General features: G+C 34.2%; 3 protein-coding genes across 3 annotated transcripts; all 3 read right to left on the reverse strand.

The window, feature by feature from the left end:
- Window positions 1–531: 531 nt before the first annotated feature.
- Window positions 532–4,696, reverse strand: LOC130612881 (uncharacterized). Its single transcript, XM_057434219.1, has 8 exons — window positions 4,382–4,696; window positions 4,090–4,262; window positions 2,560–3,697; window positions 2,271–2,354; window positions 1,992–2,039; window positions 1,830–1,898; window positions 1,317–1,361; window positions 532–646 (listed from the first exon to the last, which is right to left on the reverse strand). Exons 1-8 carry the CDS (start codon window positions 4,507–4,509, stop codon window positions 532–534), a joined length of 1,800 nt encoding a protein of 599 aa, XP_057290202.1. The 5' UTR covers window positions 4,510–4,696.
- A 3,076-nt stretch (window positions 4,697–7,772) lies between these two features.
- On the reverse strand, window positions 7,773–11,670 carry LOC130662819 (uncharacterized). Its single transcript, XM_057461760.1, has 4 exons — window positions 11,356–11,670; window positions 11,064–11,236; window positions 9,090–10,671; window positions 7,773–8,828 (listed from the first exon to the last, which is right to left on the reverse strand). The coding sequence occupies exons 1-4, from the start codon at window positions 11,481–11,483 to the stop codon at window positions 7,922–7,924; spliced, it is 2,790 nt and encodes a 929-aa protein (XP_057317743.1). The 5' UTR covers window positions 11,484–11,670; the 3' UTR covers window positions 7,773–7,921.
- A 3,073-nt stretch (window positions 11,671–14,743) lies between these two features.
- Window positions 14,744–18,644, reverse strand: LOC130662821 (uncharacterized). Its single transcript, XM_057461761.1, has 4 exons — window positions 18,330–18,644; window positions 18,038–18,210; window positions 16,064–17,645; window positions 14,744–15,802 (listed from the first exon to the last, which is right to left on the reverse strand). Exons 1-4 carry the CDS (start codon window positions 18,455–18,457, stop codon window positions 14,896–14,898), a joined length of 2,790 nt encoding a protein of 929 aa, XP_057317744.1. The 5' UTR covers window positions 18,458–18,644; the 3' UTR covers window positions 14,744–14,895.
- Window positions 18,645–27,951: the final 9,307 nt, after the last annotated feature.

Below are 27,951 nucleotides of genomic sequence, written 5' to 3' on the forward strand. Positions count from 1 at the left end.
ACGATACAACATATGGATTGGGTAAAATAAAAACAAACTATTCTGTATTACATGCTGCTGGTGTTCTGTATTACACGCGGATTCTGTATCACCGCGGAGTATTACAAGCGCAGTCTGTATTACACGCGGATTCTGTATCACCGCGGAGTATTACACGTGGACGTACAAATACGTAGTTCGTAGTTTCAATATCAAGTCCATATATGGTAAACAGTACTAACAACCATCTGGGCTAGAAAACAGTTGTCCTCCATGAGCCAAATTGGAGTGCGTATGCTATTTTCCAGCAGGAAAAACCGTGATGGTCGAAATATCTGTTCTGCGTTCGTCAAAGATGCCGATTCTTCTCCACTTGTGATCCTTTTGCTCCGGTGTTTGCATAAAGAGAAGAAAATAAGTTATAAATATTGTATAAAGTCAGTTAAACGATGATGTGTCGTCTCTGTTTTGTAACACAGAAAAGAGACTGTGAACGATTACTTAGTTCTTTTTTTAACCATTGGAACCTAATTTTACGGACGACGAAGACGCTTATTGTATACCCGTCAAGAAAATAATTATCTTTAGAGCAAGTTTAAAGATAATATTATAAGATAAAGCCCAAGATTCACGAATATCTTCAACTTTATGACGTGCGTACATACGCCTGTATTTGAAAGGAATCTAACTTCAGCATACAAATGAGAAGCAGTAATCATAGTCACAAAACATTTTGCATCATTGCCTATAAAGCCATTGTTAAGTAACTGTATAGGTCACTAAGTTTAAATACTCTTCTAAAGCTATTTTCCTGCGCTGGGGCACCCATTATTATCTTTTGTGCAGTATAAGAGGGCCGTCACACGCATAGTATAGATTGCGTAAAAAAAGTGCCCATGGTCGTTCCCTTGTATTTATTTCTCATTTCTATGCACAAACAAAATATGCGTTACTAGCTTGAAAAGACTACACTATGCAGTTTAAAGTAACCCGCGGCGAACAGTGCAAGTGAGTAATGGAAATACAGTTGACTCCTCCTAATTCGAATCTCTATATTTCGAATATTTCTATTATTCGAACGAGTGCTCAGTCACATTCACATGTACGTATAATTTTACGTAAGGCCTTAAAGATAGTATTATGAGAGAAAGCCCAAGATTCACGAATATCTTCAACTTTATGATGTGCTTACACAAACCTGTATTATTTACGAAAGAAATCTCTCCTTACGTGAGGTTTTGTTCACATTTATCTAAACCTCTTACGTAACTCACATAAATTTACTGCATGGTTTTTGTTTTGGTTTATTCTACATGGCAACGATCAAGAAATATCACGTTTTTTTAGCTGCTCTTTTTTCAAGACGGAGACGTCGCCGTCGTCTAAGAAAAGCAAATAAAACAGGTCTTAAAAAGAGGTCAATGATTAGACCCACAAATCTTGAACTCGAAATGGTGCCTTCGTCTCAACGTCAATCCGCGTGGCTCTTGTAAAAAACAACATATTTAAAAACGACAGTCGAGAGCTCTTTCTCATTATTAATTTTGATTATACTTTGTTTTCGTTTTGACTGAAGGTTTTAAATTGTAGACGTTTAATTATAGAATGAAGTCCTATTGCGCAATTTTTTTCTTATTTTTTAACAAATTCAAATGTTTTTTTAAAAATCAAAAATTGTCTTTCGAACGTTATATTTCAAAAGGTTGGTATTTCTACATTTTTTCACTTCTTGATTGAAAATGGCCAAGAGACAGCAGACCGAGAAAAAGCTGAGACAAAGTGTACAGCTTTGGTCGAGTTGGACAAGGGAAAATAAAATAAATATGTAGCTATGTAGTTATTTGACATACCTCCCAACACACTCTCGACATGGAAGAAAAACTAGAAAAAGATCTTTCATGCTTTCAAAAATCAAAATGCTGGTAAATCAAAGCGTATGAAACAAAATACCTACGATCAACTCAACAAAGAATTTTTGAAATGGTTTACACGTGCTAGAGCTGAAAACGTACCAGTGAGTGGCATCTTTTTCTTTGATGATCAAAGAAAAAGATCGTCTCCTCAATGTAAAGTAATCAAATATTCAACAGTTTTTCAAACAGAGTTTCTTTTTTATGTCTCTATAATTCGAACAAAAATTTTTCCGCGTGAACAAACAATTTCTTTACTCATCTCATAAAGTGTAACTAAGCTAAACATTTTCTTAAACCCATTTTTTTTAAATCAAATCCCAAGAGACAGTATCAAAGGAAAAGTTGTCATGTGTTCTTGCCTCAATGAAAAACAAGAACTTGATCCCAATAACCGATGGTTTGACTTGATAAACTTTCAAAGTTTCACTAAACTGGACTTGATTTAGCGTGGTAAAATCTTTCCTGGAATTGATGGAGAGGAAGAGGTACATTATGTATAAGAATAATGAAATTTTCTCAATTTTTGGGTCGAAGGACTATTACCAGAATAGTTTTTACATTTTATAAAACTCCACCAACTGTTTTGTATAAAATATGTTTTATACAAAACAGTAGCTTTTTAACATACACCAATATTGATTATTATTTTTTTCTAGATTTTAGCTACATCGGGTAAAAACGTTTCCCTATATAAAACTTGATCGATTGTGGGGCCGTACTTACGTACAGGACCCTATTAGGTAACAGTACCATTTTGTAACTGGTTAGGTAATCCTGTGTAACCTCATCTCCCGAGGTCCCTTCAATCAGTTGCATTTCTTCAGTATGCTGCTTCCAAAGCTGTTCACAAACTTCATGTTTTTCAGGGGCAGTCACCATGTGAAGAGGATAATGAAACTCGCGACTGCGTATACGAGCTCCATAATTCCACAAGGAGAGGGTGGCAATTGTCATTGTTTTGTCTTTCGACTCTGGTGCACCATCATCTGCAAATTCAATGACAAAATGGTTTGTATTACCATTGAACCAAAGTAATTTATCTTTTAAAGACTTAACTCTTAAATTTAAATCGGCAATCATTGTTACTAAAGCAGTAACTGTACGTGATACCCCACCTTCAACATGATGGATGTCTCCTATATCCAAAGATTTTACAAAAGAATCAATTGTCCTATCAGATACAGATCTTGTTCTCAGCAAGATGTTATGATCGCCGTATGAAATCAAATTACTTGAAGAATAATGTTCTGTGAAAGAATGTTTTTGTATCTTACAAAGCATTGTGTACTTTCTTCGTGACATATAATTAAAATACTTTGTTAACACTGCCTTTCGAATCCCACCTTCACTTCTAGATTGAAGTTCAGAGAATTTTCCAATAAGATTTTCAAGGAATTTTCCTCTCTTGTATGATAAAATGAACTCCTCCATTTGCTCCTTACTTGCTGTACTTCTTAGGTAGTCCCAAGCACCATAAAGGGAACCGATTTTTCCACCATGAATATATTCGAGTAGACTTTTCGTCTCTTCCCGACGTCTATATTTTACAGAATGTGTGGAAGAATTAATCATGTCAGATGTTGTTGGCAAATTTTCACGTCTTTTCCTTGCATAACCTTTCTGCTCAATCAGCAATTTTACCTTTTCAAATTCCTCCTGGCATTCTTTAAGTTCCGCCTCTTGGTATTGTTTTCTGTCACTAATCTCTTGAACCTCATTCCTCAAGTCTTCAACACTGGATTGACACTCCACCTCTTTTTTCTGCATTTCACCTATATTGGCATTCAGGAGGACCATATCAGAAACTAAAAATATAAAGTTATACACACACCAAAATTACACATTATAGAATTATATAAGTATTTTCTTATACATATGTATATGTATATATATACAAACGACAAACATACTAAACTTTGAACTATATATTTTGATTCACTTTTCCGTCATGTTTTTCGCTTGTATATATCGTATATAAACATATAACTGTCTCTAATATGTACACTTATCATCCTTTCGGAGCCCCATTAATAGTTCAACATGTTTAGGCATGAGCCCCCAAAATATACATCCTTGTTAACAAGCCGAAAGGCAAGGTGTACTATCATGGTTCAACATGTTTAGGCACTTAATGATAGTGGTACATATATATCATTTTGTATTTAATTTTAAAACAAATAGCTGTGGAAATACATACCTCTTTTTGCATTTTGTTCAGACAAAGACTGGTGTTGTATTTTTAACTTCTTTATGTTGCGTGCAATATGAACAGAAGACTTCTTCCAAAAATGAGTCAAAACAAGGCGTTTTTTATCGCAAGGGCCACAGTGTTTCAACTTCTTTGAACAGTTTTTCTTCTTGGCACAAAGTCTGAAATTAAAAATATTTTGTCATGAATTGGTTGATGTACTTTGTAAAAATAAACAACCCATTATCTAAAATATAAAGATAATGTCTGAATATATGACTCAAAAAACAATTATAACAACCTAGCGCTTCCACTATCTTCATTGTCATCATTTTTAATATCATCAGTGTTACTCCCCCCACTCTCATCATTTCCAACATTTCCATTATCATCTTTGCAATCAGTTTCATTTGTAGCAGTTTGAACCATTTTAATTTATTTTTCAATTATTTACAATAATCACAATATGTCTCTATAATCACACAAGATGAATTATTGTTGTATACTATGTAGGCCTTAAGAGGAACAATAATGATGAATTAAATCCTGCGATATACAACATTTTTAGCAACCTAATTTGCAAAATTAGATCCCAAAACAAAATTTTTATTTATAATATCTCATAGAAGTTTCTCTCCTAAAAAACATACATTGTTCTCTTGCTAACTATACATAGACACATTATTATTCTCTCATCATAGTAGCTATAGCTAGCCATCTTAATTTAATTTCATACATTGTTCGTTTTTCTATCAAAAAATAACTGGACTAATTCTAATTATATCTGTTAGCTAACTATTCTGCAGTTAATCTAGCTTAATGAATCACTGCATAGCTATATAACATTAAACACAAAAATCTGTCAGTTTTCTCTCTGCTAACTATACATTTATAATGGCGGAATAGGATAGCTTTGAAATTCATAATGGCTCTCGTGACTCCTTGTTGCAGGTAATTTCCAAATAAAACTGGCAAGAATCAAAACAGGTATTCGTGAGGCCACAAATCAAAACCAATTCAACTGATATTACAGACACTTGATTAACATACGTGAAAGAAATTTTTCAGTTTACAACATGCCAGAAATTCGCATCCGAATCCATACACAGAGCTAACAAACACAAAAAATGGTGTTTTTTGCACGTTTTAGGTCAAGTTTGTTACTTTAAATGCGACTAATCATGCACATTGTAAAGAGAAAATTAAGATTTTCTCCTGAGCAAACGATCTGGCCACAGCGTACATGGTTTAGATCAATTACCTTTAGACATGAATGCGAAATATTTTACAGAATGTCTGTTTTACACATTCCTCATTTGAAAACAATGAAAAAAAAGGGTCTGATCTTGCAGTGATGTTTTATATTGAAACTCCAATCATATATGAATATAAAAAATAAAAACGTACATCGAGCTTGTCAAAATATATCTGCGAATAATACTTTCAAAAGCTAGGCACTTTTATGGAAAATATCGTAAAACCACGAAATTTGCAGGTTAGTCACGCGGGTGAAGCCCGTTACTATGACGTCACAGTGGGAGAAATTGTAACAAAAATTACCGCCGTGCACGGCGGTAATATTCTTTCCATTTTCTCCCGTTTGCAGAAATTGCGTAACATATTTTTCTCCGAAAAACCGGTAATCGATTTTTTCTACAGGTTATTATTTTAAGCGACGAAAATTCATCGGTCCCGTAGCTTCTAAGTAATTGACCTGCATTTTCCGCATTCGTAGTTTTGAAGCGGTTCATTTTGATTTGTGCTGGCCAGCAGCTAAGTTACTGAAAAGCTATCAAACGCAAGAATGGGTTCTGAACGAAATAGCAATTTCTGGACTGATTTGGAATTAAAATTAGGTACCTTCGAGCGCCATTGGTTTAATGATGTAGCAAATGGTGTCGAGAAAGACTATTGTATGAATAGTTCTATGTTATTTGGTGTTGAAAAACTGATAGGCAATCACCTTGCCCTTGTAGGCCCCATGATAGATAGTTACTTACGAGAAATAGGTGCACGTATGCTGTCTAAGTTATGCAGGGGTCAGATTACTGGCTTAGTTCCTCCAGTTACATTGTTCGTACCTTGGCAGATCATGCGTTACTTAGTCTGTCTTTGCAAAAATTATGGGGCAGAAGTAAAGTGTGTTCTGCCAAAAAGTAAAAATAAAAAAGGCCAAAAAATAATAATCTTTATAAAAAATGTAGCTAGTGCAGAAAAGATATTTAATCCTGTACGTTTTGATGGGACTAACTATCTTGTAAAACGCAAATATCGCAAGGACAAGGATAACATTTTGCAGTACGATGGTATGTCGAATGTTGCTGTTAGTGAATATGCACCAATACGCCTTGAATATGCACATAGCCATCTGAAAGTGTTGTTTTATATTCAACGGTACACTGCTGATGGCTTCGTTGTTGACACCCATGTGCAGTCATTAATGCTTCATTGTGCTCAAACAGTAACAGCAGCAGAAGTATAGTTAGTATAGCTAAATTGTTCGTAGCTTCACATTTCAAGGAACAATAAATATAGTATATTGTTTGCATAGCGTTGCTTATTTATAGCTAGTAGTCATTTAGAAGTTGTAAATTATCTAGTTTGGACCTATGTGAGATCGGCTATTTGAGCTTTATCCAATTTGTTGTCTACTTATCCATTTTGAAAAAACAATCCTTGTTTGAATTATAAGCTATTTTTTAATAAACTAAAAATATAAATGGCATTTTATATGTAAAAATAAGTTTTTTCCCTGTCCAGGATTCGAACCCAGGTCTCTCATTTGTACGAGTGTCATTCCATTAGACCAACAGGGCGTTAATACAAAAACAATTTTCTAGTTGTACAGGTTAGTCCAATAAAAGACATTTTTCAATAAATATTTTGTTGAAATTTAGCATTATCATCTAAGGTTTTTGGTACAACAGTACAATGTGTATTTGAAAGTAAAAAGTAACAACAGGTTGACTGCGCTTAAAAGTAAAAAATACTACATACTGTATTGTCTTTGTTGTTGTTAAATGCTCTTCCAATCTACTAACTACAACACTTTCCGTATCTTAATAAAAACTAATAATCTAAAGTAAACTATATATCTATATATATTACAAGTATCAATTGAAATTTCATTGGAAATTCTGGAACAAAAAATCAAAGTTGATTGTAATTTTGAAAAAAAGAAAGCTAATAGAACAAATTATATGTACCTTTTGATTTTTAACTACCCTCTGCAATATGCCAGAAGGCTTGTATAAATATATTCAATATATATTATATACTAACTGTAACATAATTGCAAGGTAGGTGGCATGTGTTAATGTCATATAAATCATTAATTGGGCTATGTGAACACAACACAACCCAAGGGTTCCTTCTGGTATATACTATTTCACATTTTTATTTACTTATTGAGACAGTAACAGTAGAATTTATAAAAAGCATTCCGATCATAAAAATTTATCCTACAAAAAATTGTTTTCTGGTTTCGCAATCAGAAATATATGATTCACAAAAATGTCTTCCCGTAAAAAATTTTTTTTTAGAATAAAGGAAAAAACATTAAAGGGGTCCCAAAACGAGAAAGGATTTTGAGCTTACGTTGTGGAGCTTAAAAAATTGTCTTTGTTTTCAAGATATTCACCTTTTAAGATTTTTAGTTTTATTATGCTGCATAAATTAATTTAATTTTACTCTATAATATAGTTTGAATCAATGTCCTTTAACAGATCCAAAGTTATTGATGACAGAAAATATCAAAATTTGCTTAAATGTGACATAATTTATGCAGCATAATTAAATCTAAAAATCTTTAAATGCAAATAACTTAAAAACAAAATAATGTTTATAATGTTCCTTCAAGTCGACGAATCAAATCTTCTTTTTTTCCAGTTACTGCCTTCTTGCGTAATTTTAACTCTTCTTTAAGTTGCCCAACAGACATCGATCTTGGAACCAAATTTTTGTTTGTGGCTGTTTGTTTTTGATGATGTGTTGTTTGGTGTTGATTACACATGTTAATGTCTGAGAAGCGTTCAGAGCAACTGCTACATTGAATAGGCTTTAATATTAAAACCAATTCCTGTGTTAAACATTTTTGATTGACACAAACGAGCAGAGGAAGTGACGAAATACAAACACTGCACAATGTTTCTGACTCCAAAGGACGGCAGCAATGGCAAGCTTCAATGTCCATAACTGGTTTACGAGACTGATAATGAGAATGGTAATTTGATGGCAGTGGGAAATGATATGGCAGGTAAAAATTTCTTACAAAACTTGAACGCATTAATTGATGCCACTTTCCTTTCTCATCTGTAGCTGTTGATCGATTGCTACAGGATTTTAATTCTTGCTTAATTGAAGAATGTTTCGACTCCTTTCCTTGCATACTGAGTATTCCATAACCAACTCGAAAGTTATTAAAAATTTCTTTGGCATGAAAAGGTACCACATATCCCATTGTCCACACAGTAATATTACACCTCAGTGGAAAAAACAGAGAAAATAGATTAAAATACTTTTTACAGAAAAATGAAACATCATCTGGATAGGTTTCGTTATTGATATAAACTTTATTAATCAACGATCCAACATCACGCAGTGATATCACAATTTGAGCAAGCGCTAATCTTGTCACAGCTTGTACATCGCTTTCACTTTGTAACTTTAGCGTATCCACTAACCTGTGCCCATATTGTGCAAGTAGAATTGCTTGCGCACCAATTAATCGAACTTCAGGGGTTTTCAACCTTGAAATATAAAATGGAAACTTATTTTCAATCTGATTGATATTATCTTTTTAGAGCAAATCACAAAAATAAGTTCTGCAAAATTATGTAAAAGTTTATCAACAGGAAAATAAAAACTATCCGAATTCAAAGATAAGTTCTGCATTTTTCATAAAAACCTTAATTGCAAAATATGTTTCACGTATATATTGTTTAAAAATAGCATAATTTTAAATCAGCTCATGGGAACCTGAATTCTGTTGTGTACTTTGAAGATGTTACCTTTTTTTCTCATCTGCGTAATGTTCCTCAATCATCTTCCCCACAAACCTCATTCCACAACCACTCATTGCATTATCATTGCTGCATTTCACAGGCGCTTTTAATATGGTGGAGAATTCCCTAAATTTGTTTCGCCGAACAGCTTCTTGGTATATAACATTAAGGCAGTGGGTCCAATTGTTTATTTCAAGGTGCAGGGGATCTGGCTTCATACGGTCTGCAAATATGCCAATTCTTGGCTCTCCAAGTTGCCTTATGCCATTTTCTGCCATAAAAGCCAAGCATTTTTTATGTTTGGTGTCTTTATTAATGCCAGTAGGTAGAGACTTCTCAAAACACTGTAGTTTTTCCAGATCCTTTTGGCGGTTTTCATAGTTTGGTACCTGCCACGTTGATTTGGAGTCATAGCCTATCGACCCATCCATTCGTTGCAGCTGACTTTTGTGAACGTTACAAAAAGGGGAAGGATAAGTTGCACTTGCAGGTAGTACATTCCCAGCCCAACACAACCAAGCAGTATCACCAGCAGGTACGAATGAGAATGTAACTTTCTCATCACATATGTTGAAAATATTGCCTTCAATCAGTTGCATTTCTTCAGTATGCTGCTTCCAAAGCTGTTCACAAACTTCATGTTTTTCAGGGGCAGTCACCATGTGAAGAGGATAATGAAACTCGCGACTGCGTATACGAGCTCCATAATTCCACAAGGAGAGGGTGGCAATTGTCATTGTTTTGTCTTTCGACTCTGGTGCACCATCATCTGCAAATTCAATGACAAAATGGTTTGTATTACCATTGAACCAAAGTAATTTATCTTTTAAAGACTTAACTCTTAAATTTAAATCGGCAATCATTGTTACTAAAGCAGTAACTGTACGTGATACCCCACCTTCAACATGATGGATGTCTCCTATATCCAAAGATTTTACAAAAGAATCAATTGTCCTATCAGATACAGATCTTGTTCTCAGCAAGATGTTATGATCGCCGTATGAAATCAAATTACTTGAAGAATAATGTTCTGTGAAAGAATGTTTTTGTATCTTACAAAGCATTGTGTACTTTCTTCGTGACATATAATTAAAATACTTTGTTAACACTGCCTTTCGAATCCCACCTTCACTTCTAGATTGAAGTTCAGAGAATTTTCCAATAAGATTTTCAAGGAATTTTCCTCTCTTGTATGATAAAATGAACTCCTCCATTTGCTCCTTACTTGCTGTACTTCTTAGGTAGTCCCAAGCACCATAAAGGGAACCGATTTTTCCACCATGAATATATTCGAGTAGACTTTTCGTCTCTTCCCGACGTCTATATTTTACAGAATGTGTGGAAGAATTAATCATGTCAGATGTTGTTGGCAAATTTTCACGTCTTTTCCTTGCATAACCTTTCTGCTCAATCAGCAATTTTACCTTTTCAAATTCCTCCTGGCATTCTTTAAGTTCCGCCTCTTGGTATTGTTTTCTGTCACTAATCTCTTGAACCTCATTCCTCAAGTCTTCAACACTGGATTGACACTCCACCTCTTTTTTCTGCATTTCACCTATATTGGCATTCAGGAGGACCATATCAGAAACTAAAAATATAAAGTTATACACACACCAAAATTACACATTATAGAATTATATAAGTATTTTCTTATACATATGTATATGTATATATATACAAACGACAAACATACTAAACTTTGAACTATATATTTTGATTCACTTTTCCGTCATGTTTTTCGCTTGTATATATCGTATATAAACATATAACTGTCTCTAATATGTACACTTATCATCCTTTCGGAGCCCCATTAATAGTTCAACATGTTTAGGCATGAGCCCCCAAAATATACATCCTTGTTAACAAGCCGAAAGGCAAGGTGTACTATCATGGTTCAACATGTTTAGGCACTTAATGATAGTGGTACATATATATCATTTTGTATTTAATTTTAAAACAAATAGCTGTGGAAATACATACCTCTTTTTGCATTTTGTTCAGACAAAGACTGGTGTTGTATTTTTAACTTCTTTATGTTGCGTGCAATATGAACAGAAGACTTCTTCCAAAAATGAGTCAAAACAAGGCGTTTTTTATCGCAAGGGCCACAGTGTTTCAACTTCTTTGAACAGTTTTTCTTCTTGGCACAAAGTCTGAAATTAAAAATATTTTGTCATGAATTGGTTGATGTACTTTGTAAAAATAAACAACCCATTATCTAAAATATAAAGATAATGTCTGAATATATGACTCAAAAAACAATTATAACAACCTAGCGCTTCCACTATCTTCATTGTCATCATTTTTAATATCATCAGTGTTACTCCCCCCACTCTCATCATTTCCAACATTTCCATTATCATCTTTGCAATCAGTTTCATTTGTAGCAGTTTGAACCATTTTAATTTATTTTTCAATTATTTACAATAATCACAATATGTCTCTATAATCACACAAGATGAATTATTGTTGTATACTATGTAGGCCTTAAGAGGAACAATAATGATGAATTAAATCCTGCGATATACAACATTTTTAGCAACCTAATTTGCAAAATTAGATCCCAAAACAAAATTTTTATTTATAATATCTCATAGAAGTTTCTCTCCTAAAAAACATACATTGTTCTCTTGCTAACTATACATAGACACATTATTATTCTCTCATCATAGTAGCTATAGCTAGCCATCTTAATTTAATTTCATACATTGTTCGTTTTTCTATCAAAAAATAACTGGACTAATTCTAATTATATCTGTTAGCTAACTATTCTGCAGTTAATCTAGCTTAATGAATCACTGCATAGCTATATAACATTAAACACAAAAATCTGTCAGTTTTCTCTCTGCTAACTATACATTTATAATGGCGGAATAGGATAGCTTTGAAATTCATAATGGCTCTCGTGACTCCTTGTTGCAGGTAATTTCCAAATAAAACTGGCAAGAATCAAAACAGGTATTCGTGAGGCCACAAATCAAAACCAATTCAACTGATATTACAGACACTTGATTAACATACGTGAAAGAAATTTTTCAGTTTACAACATGCCAGAAATTCGCATCCGAATCCATACACAGAGCTAACAAACACAAAAAATGGTGTTTTTTGCACGTTTTAGGTCAAGTTTGTTACTTTAAATGCGACTAATCATGCACATTGTAAAGAGAAAATTAAGATTTTCTCCTGAGCAAACGATCTGGCCACAGCGTACATGGTTTAGATCAATTACCTTTAGACATGAATGCGAAATATTTTACAGAATGTCTGTTTTACACATTCCTCATTTGAAAACAATGAAAAAAAAGGGTCTGATCTTGCAGTGATGTTTTATATTGAAACTCCAATCATATATGAATATAAAAAATAAAAACGTACATCGAGCTTGTCAAAATATATCTGCGAATAATACTTTCAAAAGCTAGGCACTTTTATGGAAAATATCGTAAAACCACGAAATTTGCAGGTTAGTCACGCGGGTGAAGCCCGTTACTATGACGTCACAGTGGGAGAAATTGTAACAAAAATTACCGCCGTGCACGGCGGTAATATTCTTTCCATTTTCTCCCGTTTGCAGAAATTGCGTAACATATTTTTCTCCGAAAAACCGGTAATCGATTTTTTCTACAGGTTATTATTTTAAGCGACGAAAATTCATCGGTCCCGTAGCTTCTAAGTAATTGACCTGCATTTTCCGCATTCGTAGTTTTGAAGCGGTTCATTTTGATTTGTGCTGGCCAGCAGCTAAGTTACTGAAAAGCTATCAAACGCAAGAATGGGTTCTGAACGAAATAGCAATTTCTGGACTGATTTGGAATTAAAATTAGGTACCTTCGAGCGCCATTGGTTTAATGATGTAGCAAATGGTGTCGAGAAAGACTATTGTATGAATAGTTCTATGTTATTTGGTGTTGAAAAACTGATAGGCAATCACCTTGCCCTTGTAGGCCCCATGATAGATAGTTACTTACGAGAAATAGGTGCACGTATGCTGTCTAAGTTATGCAGGGGTCAGATTACTGGCTTAGTTCCTCCAGTTACATTGTTCGTACCTTGGCAGATCATGCGTTACTTAGTCTGTCTTTGCAAAAATTATGGGGCAGAAGTAAAGTGTGTTCTGCCAAAAAGTAAAAATAAAAAAGGCCAAAAAATAATAATCTTTATAAAAAATGTAGCTAGTGCAGAAAAGATATTTAATCCTGTACGTTTTGATGGGACTAACTATCTTGTAAAACGCAAATATCGCAAGGACAAGGATAACATTTTGCAGTACGATGGTATGTCGAATGTTGCTGTTAGTGAATATGCACCAATACGCCTTGAATATGCACATAGCCATCTGAAAGTGTTGTTTTATATTCAACGGTACACTGCTGATGGCTTCGTTGTTGACACCCATGTGCAGTCATTAATGCTTCATTGTGCTCAAACAGTAACAGCAGCAGAAGTATAGTTAGTATAGCTAAATTGTTCGTAGCTTCACATTTCAAGGAACAATAAATATAGTATATTGTTTGCATAGCGTTGCTTATTTATAGCTAGTAGTCATTTAGAAGTTGTAAATTATCTAGTTTGGACCTATGTGAGATCGGCTATTTGAGCTTTATCCAATTTGTTGTCTACTTATCCATTTTGAAAAAACAATCCTTGTTTGAATTATAAGCTATTTTTTAATAAACTAAAAATATAAATGGCATTTTATATGTAAAAATAAGTTTTTTCCCTGTCCAGGATTCGAACCCAGGTCTCTCATTTGTACGAGTGTCATTCCATTAGACCAACAGGGCGTTAATACAAAAACAATTTTCTAGTTGTACAGGTTAGTCCAATAAAAGACATTTTTCAATAAATATTTTGTTGAAATTTAGCATTATCATCTAAGGTTTTTGGTACAACAGTACAATGTGTATTTGAAAGTAAAAAGTAACAACAGGTTGACTGCGCTTAAAAGTAAAAAATACTACATACTGTATTGTCTTTGTTGTTGTTAAATGCTCTTCCAATCTACTAACTACAACACTTTCCGTATCTTAATAAAAACTAATAATCTAAAGTAAACTATATATCTATATATATTACAAGTATCAATTGAAATTTCATTGGAAATTCTGGAACAAAAAATCAAAGTTGATTGTAATTTTGAAAAAAAGAAAGCTAATAGAACAAATTATATGTACCTTTTGATTTTTAACTACCCTCTGCAATATGCCAGAAGGCTTGTATAAATATATTCAATATATATTATATACTAACTGTAACATAATTGCAAGGTAGGTGGCATGTGTTAATGTCATATAAATCATTAATTGGGCTATGTGAACACAACACAACCCAAGGGTTCCTTCTGGTATATACTATTTCACATTTTTATTTACTTATTGAGACAGTAACAGTAGAATTTATAAAAAGCATTCCGATCATAAAAATTTATCCTACAAAAAATTGTTTTCTGGTTTCGCAATCAGAAATATATGATTCACAAAAATGTCTTCCCGTAAAAAATTTTTTTTTAGAATAAAGGAAAAAACATTAAAGGGGTCCCAAAACGAGAAAGGATTTTGAGCTTACGTTGTGGAGCTTAAAAAATTGTCTTTGTTTTCAAGATATTCACCTTTTAAGATTTTTAGTTTTATTATGCTGCATAAATTAATTTAATTTTACTCTATAATATAGTTTGAATCAATGTCCTTTAACAGATCCAAAGTTATTGATGACAGAAAATATCAAAATTTGCTTAAATGTGACATAATTTATGCAGCATAATTAAATCTAAAAATCTTTAAATGCAAATAACTTAAAAACAAAATAATGTTTATAATGTTCCTTCAAGTCGACGAATCAAATCTTCTTTTTTTCCAGTTACTGCCTTCTTGCGTAATTTTAACTCTTCTTTAAGTTGCCCAACAGACATCGATCTTGGAACCAAATTTTTGTTTGTGGCTGTTTGTTTTTGATGATGTGTTGTTTGGTGTTGATTACACATGTTAATGTCTGAGAAGCGTTCAGAGCAACTGCTACATTGAATAGGCTTTAATATTAAAACCAATTCCTGTGTTAAACATTTTTGATTGACACAAACGAGCAGAGGAAGTGACGAAATACAAACACTGCACAATGTTTCTGACTCCAAAGGACGGCAGCAATGGCAAGCTTCAATGTCCATAACTGGTTTACGAGACTGATAATGAGAATGGTAATTTGATGGCAGTGGGAAATGATATGGCAGGTAAAAATTTCTTACAAAACTTGAACGCATTAATTGATGCCACTTTCCTTTCTCATCTGTAGCTGTTGATCGATTGCTACAGGATTTTAATTCTTGCTTAATTGAAGAATGTTTCGACTCCTTTCCTTGCATACTGAGTATTCCATAACCAACTCGAAAGTTATTAAAAATTTCTTTGGCATGAAAAGGTACCACATATCCCATTGTCCACACAGTAATATTACACCTCAGTGGAAAAAACAGAGAAAATAGATTAAAATACTTTTTACAGAAAAATGAAACATCATCTGGATAGGTTTCGTTATTGATATAAACTTTATTAATCAACGATCCAACATCACGCAGTGATATCACAATTTGAGCAAGCGCTAATCTTGTCACAGCTTGTACATCGCTTTCACTTTGTAACTTTAGCGTATCCACTAACCTGTGCCCATATTGTGCAAGTAGAATTGCTTGCGCACCAATTAATCGAACTTCAGGGGTTTTCAACCTTGAAATATAAAATGGAAACTTATTTTCAATCTGATTGATATTATCTTTTTAGAGCAAATCACAAAAATAAGTTCTGCAAAATTATGTAAAAGTTTATCAACAGGAAAATAAAAACTATCCGAATTCAAAGATAAGTTCTGCATTTTTCATAAAAACCTTAATTGCAAAATATGTTTCACGTATATATTGTTTAAAAATAGCATAATTTTAAATCAGCTCATGGGAACCTGAATTCTGTTGTGTACTTTGAAGATGTTACCTTTTTTTCTCATCTGCGTAATGTTCCTCAATCATCTTCCCCACAAACCTCATTCCACAACCACTCATTGCATTATCATTGCTGCATTTCACAGGCGCTTTTAATATGGTGGAGAATTCCCTAAATTTGTTTCGCCGAACAGCTTCTTGGTATATAACATTAAGGCAGTGGGTCCAATTGTTTATTTCAAGGTGCAGGGGATCTGGCTTCATACGGTCTGCAAATATGCCAATTCTTGGCTCTCCAAGTTGCCTTATGCCATTTTCTGCCATAAAAGCCAAGCATTTTTTATGTTTGGTGTCTTTATTAATGCCAGTAGGTAGAGACTTCTCAAAACACTGTAGTTTTTCCAGATCCTTTTGGCGGTTTTCATAGTTTGGTACCTGCCACGTTGATTTGGAGTCATAGCCTATCGACCCATCCATTCGTTGCAGCTGACTTTTGTGAACGTTACAAAAAGGGGAAGGATAAGTTGCACTTGCAGGTAGTACATTCCCAGCCCAACACAACCAAGCAGTATCACCAGCAGGTACGAATGAGAATGTAACTTTCTCATCACATATGTTGAAAATATTGCCTTCAATCAGTTGCATTTCTTCAGTATGCTGCTTCCAAAGCTGTTCACAAACTTCATGTTTTTCAGGGGCAGTCACCATGTGAAGAGGATAATGAAACTCGCGACTGCGTATACGAGCTCCATAATTCCACAAGGAGAGGGTGGCAATTGTCATTGTTTTGTCTTTCGACTCTGGTGCACCATCATCTGCAAATTCAATGACAAAATGGTTTGTATTACCATTGAACCAAAGTAATTTATCTTTTAAAGACTTAACTCTTAAATTTAAATCGGCAATCATTGTTACTAAAGCAGTAACTGTACGTGATACCCCACCTTCAACATGATGGATGTCTCCTATATCCAAAGATTTTACAAAAGAATCAATTGTCCTATCAGATACAGATCTTGTTCTCAGCAAGATGTTATGATCGCCGTATGAAATCAAATTACTTGAAGAATAATGTTCTGTGAAAGAATGTTTTTGTATCTTACAAAGCATTGTGTACTTTCTTCGTGACATATAATTAAAATACTTTGTTAACACTGCCTTTCGAATCCCACCTTCACTTCTAGATTGAAGTTCAGAGAATTTTCCAATAAGATTTTCAAGGAATTTTCCTCTCTTGTATGATAAAATGAACTCCTCCATTTGCTCCTTACTTGCTGTACTTCTTAGGTAGTCCCAAGCACCATAAAGGGAACCGATTTTTCCACCATGAATATATTCGAGTAGACTTTTCGTCTCTTCCCGACGTCTATATTTTACAGAATGTGTGGAAGAATTAATCATGTCAGATGTTGTTGGCAAATTTTCACGTCTTTTCCTTGCATAACCTTTCTGCTCAATCAGCAATTTTACCTTTTCAAATTCCTCCTGGCATTCTTTAAGTTCCGCCTCTTGGTATTGTTTTCTGTCACTAATCTCTTGAACCTCATTCCTCAAGTCTTCAACACTGGATTGACACTCCACCTCTTTTTTCTGCATTTCACCTATATTGGCATTCAGGAGGACCATATCAGAAACTAAAAATATAAAGTTATACACACACCAAAATTACACATTATAGAATTATATAAGTATTTTCTTATACATATGTATATGTATATATATACAAACGACAAACATACTAAACTTTGAACTATATATTTTGATTCACTTTTCCGTCATGTTTTTCGCTTGTATATATCGTATATAAACATATAACTGTCTCTAATATGTACACTTATCATCCTTTCGGAGCCCCATTAATAGTTCAACATGTTTAGGCATGAGCCCCCAAAATATACATCCTTGTTAACAAGCCGAAAGGCAAGGTGTACTATCATGGTTCAACATGTTTAGGCACTTAATGATAGTGGTACATATATATCATTTTGTATTTAATTTTAAAACAAATAGCTGTGGAAATACATACCTCTTTTTGCATTTTGTTCAGACAAAGACTGGTGTTGTATTTTTAACTTCTTTATGTTGCGTGCAATATGAACAGAAGACTTCTTCCAAAAATGAGTCAAAACAAGGCGTTTTTTATCGCAAGGGCCACAGTGTTTCAACTTCTTTGAACAGTTTTTCTTCTTGGCACAAAGTCTGAAATTAAAAATATTTTGTCATGAATTGGTTGATGTACTTTGTAAAAATAAACAACCCATTATCTAAAATATAAAGATAATGTCTGAATATATGACTCAAAAAACAATTATAACAACCTAGCGCTTCCACTATCTTCATTGTCATCATTTTTAATATCATCAGTGTTACTCCCCCCACTCTCATCATTTCCAACATTTCCATTATCATCTTTGCAATCAGTTTCATTTGTAGCAGTTTGAACCATTTTAATTTATTTTTCAATTATTTACAATAATCACAATATGTCTCTATAATCACACAAGATGAATTATTGTTGTATACTATGTAGGCCTTAAGAGGAACAATAATGATGAATTAAATCCTGCGATATACAACATTTTTAGCAACCTAATTTGCAAAATTAGATCCCAAAACAAAATTTTTATTTATAATATCTCATAGAAGTTTCTCTCCTAAAAAACATACATTGTTCTCTTGCTAACTATACATAGACACATTATTATTCTCTCATCATAGTAGCTATAGCTAGCCATCTTAATTTAATTTCATACATTGTTCGTTTTTCTATCAAAAAATAACTGGACTAATTCTAATTATATCTGTTAGCTAACTATTCTGCAGTTAATCTAGCTTAATGAATCACTGCATAGCTATATAACATTAAACACAAAAATCTGTCAGTTTTCTCTCTGCTAACTATACATTTATAATGGCGGAATAGGATAGCTTTGAAATTCATAATGGCTCTCGTGACTCCTTGTTGCAGGTAATTTCCAAATAAAACTGGCAAGAATCAAAACAGGTATTCGTGAGGCCACAAATCAAAACCAATTCAACTGATATTACAGACACTTGATTAACATACGTGAAAGAAATTTTTCAGTTTACAACATGCCAGAAATTCGCATCCGAATCCATACACAGAGCTAACAAACACAAAAAATGGTGTTTTTTGCACGTTTTAGGTCAAGTTTGTTACTTTAAATGCGACTAATCATGCACATTGTAAAGAGAAAATTAAGATTTTCTCCTGAGCAAACGATCTGGCCACAGCGTACATGGTTTAGATCAATTACCTTTAGACATGAATGCGAAATATTTTACAGAATGTCTGTTTTACACATTCCTCATTTGAAAACAATGAAAAAAAAGGGTCTGATCTTGCAGTGATGTTTTATATTGAAACTCCAATCATATATGAATATAAAAAATAAAAACGTACATCGAGCTTGTCAAAATATATCTGCGAATAATACTTTCAAAAGCTAGGCACTTTTATGGAAAATATCGTAAAACCACGAAATTTGCAGGTTAGTCACGCGGGTGAAGCCCGTTACTATGACGTCACAGTGGGAGAAATTGTAACAAAAATTACCGCCGTGCGAGATATTTTTCACGCCTCCGTTTTTGGGGGCCGCGGCCGAGGAGGGATGTTGGAGTGTTTGCCCCAGCTGTTCAAATTTATATTTTACTTTTTACTAACAAACTTTAACCTTTAATAAGTATTTATCATATACCTATCATACTTTCATCAAGCAGGACGTTGATACGCAAAGAGCTAACCAATGTCCTAGCAAAGTTTTCATTTTTGACTTTATACGAAGAGGTGTTTAATTCAATAATAAGCTTTTTAAAACTTTACTTGGTTTACTTCGTGTAACATACTCTTTTGCTCGTTTGACCAGCATGGCATCTGAATAGCTAAGAAGAACGTTCAAAAGTTATGCCATTGCATCAGTTTCGGATAGTTACATTCGCTTTTTCTACGGTAGGAAATGTAATATGTCATTCTAATGCAAATGTTGACAATGTTGCACAAATAATTTATTTCATTTTCAGTAGAAAAAAACTGCAGTAAGGGCTTATCCAAATACACCACATGCACCCCTACTGAAATTAACATAGTACTAATAACCCGTCAGGGATCCGGCATAAATGTTCATGAATTATTTTAACTCACGTTGGTTTCGAAACCCACAGTTAATTTAAATATTACTAACTTTTTGGTGTACAGAGCTTCTCTACCGCTAACAGAATAGAGTTGTGTCTCGTTGTGACGCTCTTCTTCCAAACCTATCAAACATGCACGGCCACGCATACATGACAAAGCGCGTTTGAGAGTCGCACAATTTCAAGAGCCCGTCGTTTTTAGGATGGAATCCCCAAAGAAGTTTAACTTTCCTTTACGAATTTCCTTTATTGTTATACTTTTGTATTTAATAACCTCACTGATGTCATCAGAAAAATTTAGTCCATTGGAGAAAGGGTAATTTAGCGACAAGAATTGCAAGTCCACCAATGAATTCCATCAGCATCGCCCTCGCGCAAGTTCCACAACCATAAGACTCTGATTGTTTTCTAGCGACGTGTTCTCCGCGCCGTCTGGGATTTAAAAAAAGGAAAGAATTATCCTGGGAACGAGGTTTGTATCCATCTTGAAAGTATGACTTGCTCGTATACCAGAGCAATGTTACATAACTCAACACGAATAATTATGGATTGACTTATGGAAAAATCTACTTAACTAGGTAATCAATAAGTAACATAAATTTTGATGATGTTGTAAATGACCACCCGTCCATATACCCAGAGACATTTTAACATAAACTGCAAGGATTGCATTATCGTTCCCAAAGTTCTTTGAGTAAAATCTCCTGCGAGGATTGCTTTTATGTGGAACTACATCTACATCTTATTAAAAGCAAAAATTCATATTAGTAGAGCTATGTACATACGTTCTGAATGTTTTGTCTATTAATTTCCCATAATTCTCCGATCCAGATATTTGCAGCGAGTCGTCAGGACCCTTTTGTGTTTCCGATAAACTGACACTTTATTGGGACTTAAGGTTACCCTGGTGGTTCCTTTTGCGATTTGATTATGTTTTGGGTTTTTTGTAATTGATTTTGCCTTTCATTTTTACTTGACTTATTGCTAGCCGCCAAAGAAATTGCATTCTTCGTAGCATGGGAGGTTTTATCTCTCGATGTGGGAAAATATATACACATTGACTCAACTTCGACCCCAGGATCTTGTGGCCCCTAAGCCGTTATTAATTACGCATCAATAAGGCAAAATTCCCTGGAAACGAGGTGGACATTGACTTGATGTTTTATAATTATATATAAATGGCTTTCTATCCACTTTTGTGCACTTTACCATTCATTCAGAAAAAATGTTGTTAAAGTAAAAAATGCGTCATAGGTATAGCCTTTGGAAAATTAGTAATCTTCGTAGCCACCTTCATTTTCAAAATATACCTATTAATAAATTTTAATTTTTGTTTTTTAAAAGTTATTTAGGATGACTGAATCGTTCCCAGGGCTTTTCATCTCCCAACGGCACTGTGCTAATGCCAGACTAGGCGAAGAGATCTATCAAAAAAAGCAACAGTGATAGAATTAAAAGGATGTACCTGATAAGTTTTAACAAGTTTGATACTACTGATTTTGATGCAACAAAGTTCTCCGCAGTTCCCACCAGGAGGTTCCCCAAGGCAAAATCTATGTTTGTTTAGTCCAACATTTCGTTTTTGTTGCTTACGAATACTCTTTTAACCGCGAAAAATAGTTACAAAATGGTAGCCGTGTTGATATCAACCTCGTCCTCATGACTATTAACAGTGCTGCTCTTTTTGATAGTTTTAGCGCTTTCACACGGTAAGCTAGGGTCGAGCTGGTATCGGTATAGTAGCGGGATATGTAGCAAAGAGGTCGTACTTTGAAGTAGATGTGAATTAAATAGTCTGATCATCAAAATTTACTTGGAACTAGACATATCTCTCGAAAATAGGATAGATCCGCTCTTCGTACCGGATTTTTTTTGACAACTCTTTTTTGGTATGCTGTATGGCGATGAAACTTACTGACTTTATATTTATTAGACACCTCTATCTTAAGTTTGGTACAGGCCTGTTGGACTTAACGTGCACTAAACACTCGAAATGTAGATGAATCGACTTGACCCTTTACTTGACCGTGAGCTCGAATAGAATTTTCATATTCTTGTCTCTTATTATCCACGATACAACATATGGATTGGGTAAAATAAAAACAAACTATTCTGTATTACATGCTGCTGGTGTTCTGTATTACACGCGGATTCTGTATCACCGCGGAGTATTACAAGCGCAGTCTGTATTACACGCGGATTCTGTATCACCGCGGAGTATTACACGTGGACGTACAAATACGTAGTTCGTAGTTTCAATATCAAGTCCATATATGGTAAACAGTACTAACAACCATCTGGGCTAGAAAACAGTTGTCCTCCATGAGCCAAATTGGAGTGCGTATGCTATTTTCCAGCAGGAAAAACCGTGATGGTCGAAATATCTGTTCTGCGTTCGTCAAAGATGCCGATTCTTCTCCACTTGTGATCCTTTTGCTCCGGTGTTTGCATAAAGAGAAGAAAATAAGTTATAAATATTGTATAAAGTCAGTTAAACGATGATGTGTCGTCTCTGTTTTGTAACACAGAAAAGAGACTGTGAACGATTACTTAGTTCTTTTTTTAACCATTGGAACCTAATTTTACGGACGACGAAGACGCTTATTGTATACCCGTCAAGAAAATAATTATCTTTAGAGCAAGTTTAAAGATAATATTATAAGATAAAGCCCAAGATTCACGAATATCTTCAACTTTATGACGTGCGTACATACGCCTGTATTTGAAAGGAATCTAACTTCAGCATACAAATGAGAAGCAGTAATCATAGTCACAAAACATTTTGCATCATTGCCTATAAAGCCATTGTTAAGTAACTGTATAGGTCACTAAGTTTAAATACTCTTCTAAAGCTATTTTCCTGCGCTGGGGCACCCATTATTATCTTTTGTGCAGTATAAGAGGGCCGTCACACGCATAGTATAGATTGCGTAAAAAAAGTGCCCATGGTCGTTCCCTTGTATTTATTTCTCATTTCTATGCACAAACAAAATATGCGTTACTAGCTTGAAAAGACTACACTATGCAGTTTAAAGTAACCCGCGGCGAACAGTGCAAGTGAGTAATGGAAATACAGTTGACTCCTCCTAATTCGAATCTCTATATTTCGAATATTTCTATTATTCGAACGAGTGCTCAGTCACATTCACATGTACGTATAATTTTACGTAAGGCCTTAAAGATAGTATTATGAGAGAAAGCCCAAGATTCACGAATATCTTCAACTTTATGATGTGCTTACACAAACCTGTATTATTTACGAAAGAAATCTCTCCTTACGTGAGGTTTTGTTCACATTTATCTAAACCTCTTACGTAACTCACATAAATTTACTGCATGGTTTTTGTTTTGGTTTATTCTACATGGCAACGATCAAGAAATATCACGTTTTTTTAGCTGCTCTTTTTTCAAGACGGAGACGTCGCCGTCGTCTAAGAAAAGCAAATAAAACAGGTCTTAAAAAGAGGTCAATGATTAGACCCACAAATCTTGAACTCGAAATGGTGCCTTCGTCTCAACGTCAATCCGCGTGGCTCTTGTAAAAAACAACATATTTAAAAACGACAGTCGAGAGCTCTTTCTCATTATTAATTTTGATTATACTTTGTTTTCGTTTTGACTGAAGGTTTTAAATTGTAGACGTTTAATTATAGAATGAAGTCCTATTGCGCAATTTTTTTCTTATTTTTTAACAAATTCAAATGTTTTTTTAAAAATCAAAAATTGTCTTTCGAACGTTATATTTCAAAAGGTTGGTATTTCTACATTTTTTCACTTCTTGATTGAAAATGGCCAAGAGACAGCAGACCGAGAAAAAGCTGAGACAAAGTGTACAGCTTTGGTCGAGTTGGACAAGGGAAAATAAAATAAATATGTAGCTATGTAGTTATTTGACATACCTCCCAACACACTCTCGACATGGAAGAAAAACTAGAAAAAGATCTTTCATGCTTTCAAAAATCAAAATGCTGGTAAATCAAAGCGTATGAAACAAAATACCTACGATCAACTCAACAAAGAATTTTTGAAATGGTTTACACGTGCTAGAGCTGAAAACGTACCAGTGAGTGGCATCTTTTTCTTTGATGATCAAAGAAAAAGATCGTCTCCTCAATGTAAAGTAATCAAATATTCAACAGTTTTTCAAACAGAGTTTCTTTTTTATGTCTCTATAATTCGAACAAAAATTTTTCCGCGTGAACAAACAATTTCTTTACTCATCTCATAAAGTGTAACTAAGCTAAACATTTTCTTAAACCCATTTTTTTTAAATCAAATCCCAAGAGACAGTATCAAAGGAAAAGTTGTCATGTGTTCTTGCCTCAATGAAAAACAAGAACTTGATCCCAATAACCGATGGTTTGACTTGATAAACTTTCAAAGTTTCACTAAACTGGACTTGATTTAGCGTGGTAAAATCTTTCCTGGAATTGATGGAGAGGAAGAGGTACATTATGTATAAGAATAATGAAATTTTCTCAATTTTTGGGTCGAAGGACTATTACCAGAATAGTTTTTACATTTTATAAAACTCCACCAACTGTTTTGTATAAAATATGTTTTATACAAAACAGTAGCTTTTTAACATACACCAATATTGATTATTATTTTTTTCTAGATTTTAGCTACATCGGGTAAAAACGTTTCCCTATATAAAACTTGATCGATTGTGGGGCCGTACTTACGTACAGGACCCTATTAGGTAACAGTACCATTTTGTAACTGGTTAGGTAATCCTGTGTAACCTCATCTCCCGAGGTCCCTACGGGCCGCTTGTTGGATCCCTGTAATTTTTTTTGTGTATATGTTATTAATGTGAATTTCTGTTGTAGTTACGATAATACAAAACGTGATTCTTTAGTTATTTCGGATACCGTGTCATTTAATTTCGGGTTCTCACAATGGGCGCTAATTTGATCGGGAGGCGTAGAGATACTAAAAGCAAAGGATAACACTCGTGAAGAGGCGGTTGGAAATAACAAGTACACTATGTACTTTCTCCTATTCAAATCTCTAGATTCACGTAACAATTTTCAAATGAGTCAACTGATTCGTATTTAAAGAGTTAAATTTTTTTATGTCAGGATGGGGTGCACATTCAAGAAAGGTGCTCTTCGAACATAGGTACCCTTTTGAGCAGATTCGGTAATTTTGTTTTATTAAAAATAAAATAAAATCTAATTACATTAAAATTAGATTTTTTCCATAAAGCATAAGTTGTTTTATTTCCAATCCATATTTTTCATGCTCGTGCAAAACGATGAGCAAGCATAATCTGTTGTAGCAGGTTTGTGGCATCAAACCAAGTTTAGGATGGCGAGGGAGAGGGGATGGTTAAACAATTATGTAGTTAATACTTTATCATCAGACTCCACTTGACGCACCAGATAAGATACTGGGATTTTAACCCCCTAGATTGGCAAAAAAGCATCCTCTGCACAAGTCTCTATATTAACCATGGACGACAAAGATTGACTGCTATGGTTTTGTTAAGCAGACCTATTTTAATTATTGGGATTATCGAGAAAAGCAGCACGCAGACAACATAATCTTAGGCTTCAACAATAAAATTGAGGAACAGCAAGAAATTAATTTTGCAGTAAGTAATTAAAATAGCTATTCTTAAGCCAGATAGAGAAGCTTTGTACATAAAACGTAAGCATTATCTCCAACATGGTTCCTCTTTTATTGAATGCATGTCTATTCTTACGACAGAGTAAATGAACAATTTCTCTGCGTTCGTCCAGTTTTCTCGTATAGCTAGTTGTCAAGGTGATGAACACGTACACACATACGTGTATCTTACAGCATGTCGAACATATGACAGTTTGTTGCTTAGTTATAGTAGAAAAGTTATTTAAGCATCAAGGAGGAGATTCAAATAAATGGCTTTGGTTGATTGTATCTTAAACATTGTTTACATGTCTTAAGGCACGCGCATTGCACTCACTGTGCATTTTTCTATGTGCAGTTACATTGTTGTAAAACTGCTTCTTATCACGCTACTCCTTCAGCAAAGGAGTTAGTTTTACACACGTATCTATATTATAATACCCGTATACGTCTGTCTGTCTGTCTGTCACGCAAAATGGTAGCTTAGCTGCGCAAGTAGCGAGACGCACGTGATGCGGTATAAAAAGGACGGGCGAACCCGTGGATTTTTCCACGGGCTAACAACTAGTGTAGATAATTATACTATGAGTGCACAAACATACGCAAGAACAAACTTTTCACTAAACAGAAAATTTACAAAACGGTTGGGTTTTGCCTACTTTCGAAAATGAATAAGAAAAGTGAAAGGCACCAATTTTACTGTCTTTCGCGAGTTTAAAAAACTTACATATAGGGGGTCGCTAGAGAGGTTGTTTTGAAAACCCCCTCTAGGGTGTTACGTAAATTGACCAGAAAATGCATCAGGGGGGTGACTCTAGGAGAAATCTAAGCCTATTTCCATACGATGTGATGCCTCTATTTTGCGTTAAGATAAATTGATTTGGACACTCATCTCTGTAGGTAGAAATATAAACAACAGATCTAAATTCATTTAAAAAACGAAATATTCCTTTAAAATTGGTGCTACTTTGGCAAAAAAAAGAAAATATGGTTGAAAAGTGTCTATACGAGACAGAATTGTCCTCTATATAAGATGTTCGTTGCAAGAGGCAACGAGGGTTAAGCTCCAAAAAAATATTGTGTTATTATTCACTGCTCAAATTCTAAGATTTGATCTTTCTAGTTGACATTGCGAAGTTGCTTGTTTAGTTGAACCTTTGAACGAGTCATTAGTTATTACTAGTCGTTAGCCCGTGGAAAAATCCACGGGTTCGCCCGTCGCAGCTAAGCTACCATTTTGCGTGACAGACAGACGGACGGACGGACGGACGGACGGACAGACGTATACGGGCATTATAATATAGATAGTTATTTCTACATAACAACAAAAGCAGATCACAAACAAGAAAAAATCAAAATATACTTTTTAATAGTGTGACTCTCCACAGTAAATAATAGGCTAAATAATTCCCTTTAGAAATTGGTTCCTTACAAAATTATTAAAAAAAAAAAAAAAATCGGTCCTGGGCCAATTTGGTGCTCTATATTTATTTAACAGACATTTTCCTCAAAATGCTAATCTGATGTCCAATGAAAGCAGAACAGACAAAAACAGATCAACATAACCAAATTTTTTATAGCCAACCTCGTTCCCAGTGTATTTTGCCCTGTTGATATACTCCATAATAACGGCTCAGGGGCCACAAGACCCTGGGGACAAGGTTGTTCAATAGCGTGACTTTCGACTATAAGTCATATAGCTGTGCATTTGTGATAGCGAGTTCATGCAGCGCCTGCGTCTTGATTTTTTGTTTTAAATATGCTATGATCACGTAAAACCGAAAACTTACAGCATTATTTTTAACGAAGGATAAAATGGAAAATATTTCGCCAGAATAAAAGTAAGATATTTCGGAATAACGACACTCTAAAATAAAAACGGGACAATTAATTCGAGGTACGATAATGACCAATCAAAGCATATATAAAAATAACTGTTTAAAAAAAAATTTTATTGTCGAAAGGCCCTGGCGTGTTTTGGAGACGTAGCACCAGTTACCGTTAGCTACTACCAGATCTTCCATTTGGGTTATAAAAACATCCTCCAGAATTAGATTTTTAATGAAAGATAAAAAGGTAAAAACATATTACCTAACCGTAAGATATCTTCATTCGAGTATTTTAAAATCTCAGCATTTGGTATAAATAAAAAACACGTGCTCCAAAGTCAAGGTG

This window comes from Hydractinia symbiolongicarpus, chromosome 10 (assembly GCF_029227915.1).
Source record: "Hydractinia symbiolongicarpus strain clone_291-10 chromosome 10, HSymV2.1, whole genome shotgun sequence".
In the NCBI taxonomy this organism is placed as follows: Eukaryota; Metazoa; Cnidaria; class Hydrozoa; order Anthoathecata; family Hydractiniidae; genus Hydractinia; species Hydractinia symbiolongicarpus.

Bases quoted from the DNA above. Each gene is read 5' to 3' on its own strand.
- LOC130662819 (XM_057461760.1), bottom strand. From the start codon at position 11,483: ATGGTTCAAACTGCTACAAATGAAACTGATTGCAAAGATGATAATGGA. The intron at 11,237-11,355 runs GTTGTTATAATT...TTTTAATTTCAG, and splicing joins GAAGATAGTGGAAGCGCTAG to ACTTTGTGCCAAGAAGAAAA. The intron at 10,672-11,063 runs GTATGTATTTCC...TTATATTTTTAG, and splicing joins TGAACAAAATGCAAAAAGAG to TTTCTGATATGGTCCTCCTG.
- LOC130612881 (XM_057434219.1), bottom strand. From the start codon at position 4,509: ATGGTTCAAACTGCTACAAATGAAACTGATTGCAAAGATGATAATGGA. The intron at 4,263-4,381 runs GTTGTTATAATT...TTTTAATTTCAG, and splicing joins GAAGATAGTGGAAGCGCTAG to ACTTTGTGCCAAGAAGAAAA. The intron at 2,355-2,559 runs GTAGCTAAAATC...CATCAATTCCAG, and splicing joins GGGAAACGTTTTTACCCGAT to GAAAGATTTTACCACGCTAA.
- LOC130662821 (XM_057461761.1), bottom strand. From the start codon at position 18,457: ATGGTTCAAACTGCTACAAATGAAACTGATTGCAAAGATGATAATGGA. The intron at 17,646-18,037 runs GTATGTATTTCC...TTATATTTTTAG, and splicing joins TGAACAAAATGCAAAAAGAG to TTTCTGATATGGTCCTCCTG. The intron at 15,803-16,063 runs GTAACATCTTCA...TTATATTTCAAG, and splicing joins TACGCAGATGAGAAAAAAAG to GTTGAAAACCCCTGAAGTTC.